This window comes from Gracilinanus agilis, unplaced genomic scaffold, assembly GCF_016433145.1.
Source record: "Gracilinanus agilis isolate LMUSP501 unplaced genomic scaffold, AgileGrace unplaced_scaffold50006, whole genome shotgun sequence".
Classification (NCBI taxonomy): domain Eukaryota; kingdom Metazoa; phylum Chordata; class Mammalia; order Didelphimorphia; family Didelphidae; genus Gracilinanus; species Gracilinanus agilis.
The window spans coordinates 1-3,941 of NW_025384696.1; the positions used below are offsets into that span (position 1 = coordinate 1).

General features: G+C 65.4%; 1 protein-coding gene across 1 annotated transcript; it reads left to right on the top strand.

Annotated features, from left to right (window-relative positions):
• The first annotated feature begins 371 nt into the window (after positions 1 to 371).
• On the top strand, positions 372 to 2,664 carry RASSF7 (Ras association domain family member 7). The gene is made up of 4 exons (XM_044684436.1): positions 372 to 832; positions 928 to 1,613; positions 1,700 to 1,840; positions 1,951 to 2,664. Exons 1-4 carry the CDS (start codon positions 730 to 732, stop codon positions 2,005 to 2,007), a joined length of 987 nt encoding a protein of 328 aa, XP_044540371.1. The 5' UTR covers positions 372 to 729; the 3' UTR covers positions 2,008 to 2,664.
• Positions 2,665 to 3,941: the final 1,277 nt, after the last annotated feature.

The following is a 3,941-nucleotide window of genomic DNA, read 5'->3' on the forward strand; positions in this document are numbered from 1 at the left end:
GCCAATAGGGGCGCGGGGTGGGGCGGGGCTCGTAGAATCAGCTAATCAGGGCGCCGGGGCGGGGCCTCCCGAGCCCGAGTAGAGCCCGAACCAGAGCTGAAGCTGGAGCGAGGTTGGTCGGTTTGGAGCCGCGGGGAGAGGCCCCCCCAGGGTAGCGGCGGGAGTCTTGGGGTCTTCGTCTGGTGTGGCCTTCGCCTCGGGTCTGTCGCCGCTTTCCTGGACATCGGGGGCTGGGTCAGAGGTCAGTTGGGGGACGCTGATCCTCCTGACCTCTGACCCCCCCCCTTCCGGAAGCCGGTCCAAGTAGGCTGGAACTGGGCTGAACTGGAGCCTGGGGGGAGGGAGGCGCGCCGGTTAAGGACCTGTTCCCCTGGTGGGGAGAGTAGAGCCCGGCTGAGGCTGGGGGTCCTCTAGTTCCAACCCCTCTACTCTCTCCCTCTTAGGGGTGGGATTCCCTAGTTCTCGGACACCTCTCCTCTCGGCTCCCCTGACTGGGGATGCCCCTTAAGGGGCTGCGGGTCTCCCCTAAGTCTGACCCCTCCACTCTGCCCCACCAGGCCAAGAGTGGGGCCGTCTAGCTCTCTCCTCCTTCCGATCTCCACCCCGAACTGCGGCACTCCTGAATGGGCTGTGAGGGGCCCCTAGCTCTGATCCCTCCCAGGCCGGGGGTGCCCCTTGACCCCTCTGCCTTCCCCCAGGGCTGGCCGGGGATGCCCTGCTTCTGCCCCCATGGAGCTGAAGGTATGGGTAGACGGAGTCCAGCGTGTGGTCTGCGGTGTTTCCGAGCAGACCACCTGCCAGGAGGTGGTCATCGCCCTGGCCCAAGCCCTAGGTGAGCAGGCTGGCAGTGGGGAGGAACAAATGGAACTAGGGCTCCCCCCCCACACACACACACACCTTGACAGACCTCCTCCTCCTCCTTCCCAGGGCAGACTGGCCGCTACGTGCTCATCCAGAGGCTCCGAGACAAGGAGCGGCAGATGCTGCCCCAGGAATGCCCGGTGGGAGCCCAGGCCACGTGTGGACAGTTTGCCAATGACGTTCAGTTTGTCTTACGGCGGACAGGGCCCAGCCTGGCCGAACGGCCTGCTTCGGACCCCTGTCTTCCCCCAGAGCGTTCCCCTGTGCGGGCCAGCCTTCCCCCAAGGCCCCGGCCCCCACCCCCCCACGATCCCCATGTGGGGTCCCGCCCCCAGGAAGGCTGCCCAGTAGGGGTGGGAGGGGAGCTGTGGGGCCTGGAGCTCCTGATTCAGAGCAATGAGGCCGAGCTGGGGCAGGAGGGCTTCTGGGAGGAGGAGCTCCAGCGGGAGCTGGCGCAAGAGCTAGCACAGCAGGGCCACATGCAGCAGCTGCAGGCAGCCACTGAGGAGTGTGCCCGGCATCTTCGTGAGCTGGATGCCCAGGCCCGAGCCCTAGAGGAGGAGATCAGCTGGTGCCAGCAGCGGCAGCAACAGCAACAGCCGCAGGTGCCGAGCCCCCGGAGACCTCAGGATGAGGTTGCGGCTGCCCGGCTCCACCAGGACCTACAGGCCCAGGCCCTGCAGAGCCAGAGGCTCGAGAGCAGCCTCGCCAGCGTAGGCCGAGCCCTGGCTGAGGCCGAGCAGAGCCTGCAGGTGAGGCTGGCCTGACTGCCCGGGGAGGGCCCAAGGGGCCTAGAGGCCAGGTGCTCCCTTCATGGCTCCCCTCTATCCCCATCCAGGCCCAGGCCCAGGAGGTACTAGAGCTGAACAAAGAGCTTCGCCAATGTAACCTGCAGCAGTTTATCCAGCAGGCAGGGACTTCGCTGCCCCCACGGCTCCAGGGCTCCGAGCCCGGCCCAGCCTCCCCAGGATTGCAGCAGGTGAGAGAACCTCAGGAGCTGGGCACCAGGGGAGCCCAGTGATGAGCACACTCCCTCCTGGGAGTTCCTGGGCCCGCTCCCTGCCTATGGCTCCTCTGTGTCCACCGCAGGGCCCTCCAGCCTCTCCAACAAGCTCATCCCACGCTTTCCCGAGATGCCCAGCCTGAGCCCTGAAGGACGTGTGAGTCTGGCTGCCTCTGCTGCTCTAGGAAGAGGGCAGGGAGAAATGCCCTCTAAGAAGGGAGCCCGTGTGCCCGCCTGGCTGGCATCTGCCTCGTCCACCAGTCTTCCTCCTCATCACTGCTCAGCTGCTAGGCCCATGGCAGCCCATCCCCTCTTGGAGAGTGAGGGTGGGTGGACAGGACACTCTGGCTAGGCTCCAGCTGTGCCTGGGGCCGGCACAGTCATCTTCCTCCCAGAGGCAGCTCGTGTGGGCCCTGAGGCCATGCCGAAGATGGTCCCTGCCAGGCCAAGGGCCCCACATCCCAGAGCAGTTCAGCTGGGCCAGGAGGCAGCCAGCGTGTCCCCTGATCCTGGTCCTGCTGCTCTGGTTGGAGATGAGAGAAGGATCACGGACATCTTTCCCATCCTGCCCGACCAAGCTGGGGCAGGAGTCATGGTGCCGTTCCACTCACTGGAGGGAGACCCATGGACAGACACGCTTGTCACCTCTGCCTGGCGCTTCCTTCCTTCCACCCCTAAGATGTGGCCAGGAAACTAGGAGGACCGGGGGGGGGGGGGGGGGGGGCCGGCATCCCATCTCCCTGCTTTGTGTGCAGGGGTGGTGAGATCCCCCAGAATAAATGGACCCAAAGTATGCCGTATCGCTGTACCTGCTGGGTGGGTCTACCTTTGCCGAAGCCCGAGGACGAGGCCTGGAAGGGACAATCTGCAGGCTCTGGGCACAGTCAGGGCCACTCCCAGGAGCCTCTGGAGCAGGCAGACAGGTCCTGCCAGTTAAATAGCTGGAGCCTGGGGATCCCACTTCTTGCCACCTCCTCTGACCTCAAATCCCCACCTTCCCTGTTGCTCCCTCAGCTGCTGCTGGTGGCCTTTCCAGAGCAGGGCATCCCCTCCCGGACCGTCTTCCCCGAAGTTCTAAAGAGACCCAAGGGCCAGGGGCTCCCTCAGAGCAGAGGGAAGGGCAGGCTCAGTGGAATGAGTTTGAGGATCCAAGAGGCACTAGCATGGTGTCGCAGGGCCTGGGGCGGGCCACCGTGGGCACCGGGCCTTCTAGCAGCCTCCATTCCTGCACGCACCTCACCCCGACTCTTGTGCCTGGGAAGGACTAAGAGGCTGATGACAGATGCCCCAAGTCACCGGCCAGCCTGCATCCAGAGAGAGCTCGAGCTCTGGCTCTCAGCCCCACCCCCACCCCCTGGGAAGCAGGTCGGCTTGAGCCACACCTCTCCTAGGCCAGGTAGGTGCCTGGGGAGAGCCTCATTCCTCAGCTCCTTCCTGGAGTCTTGCAGGGTGACTCACGGGCCAGCCGGGCTCCGAGTGCCCTGGGAGCGGGCCAGTGCTGCCAGGCAGAGGACACCAGGCTAGGCAGGCCACCGGACCTACAGCCAAGTGCTCAGGGCCCAGGCTTGAGGCTGAGCCCTGGAAGTTCAAAGGAGGCCCTCTGGGTGCTGAATGTCTGCTCCCTCACGCGGGCCCCCAGACAGTCGAGTCAGTCCCTTAACCCTGCCTTCGCCGGGCTGCTCAGACTGACTGGTTTTGCTGGTGAGAACCTGCCTACCTGTGGGTGGCGCCACATTGCTGAGGCCCCAGACCCCGGGGCAGACAGTTCAGAAGTCCTCACCTTCCTTTCCAAGAGCCTGCCTGCCTCTGGCTCCTCCCGTAGCCCCCAAACCCAAATGGCACCTTTCCTACCCTGGAAGAGCCGGGGCTTCGTCACCCCATGCCCGCGGCCCGAACCTGTGCGGGGCCGGCCAGCCCCAGGTCAGGAGGCGAGCCAGGTGGCGCTTCTCTCTAGTGAGGGAACCCAAGCCCTCATCCACAGCTGGGGTGCTGCTGTGTGAGGGGGAGGCACTGGGGGGCAGGGGGGGCTGGGACACCCGGAGGAGACCTCAGGCTACTGAGCCCCAAACCCTCACTC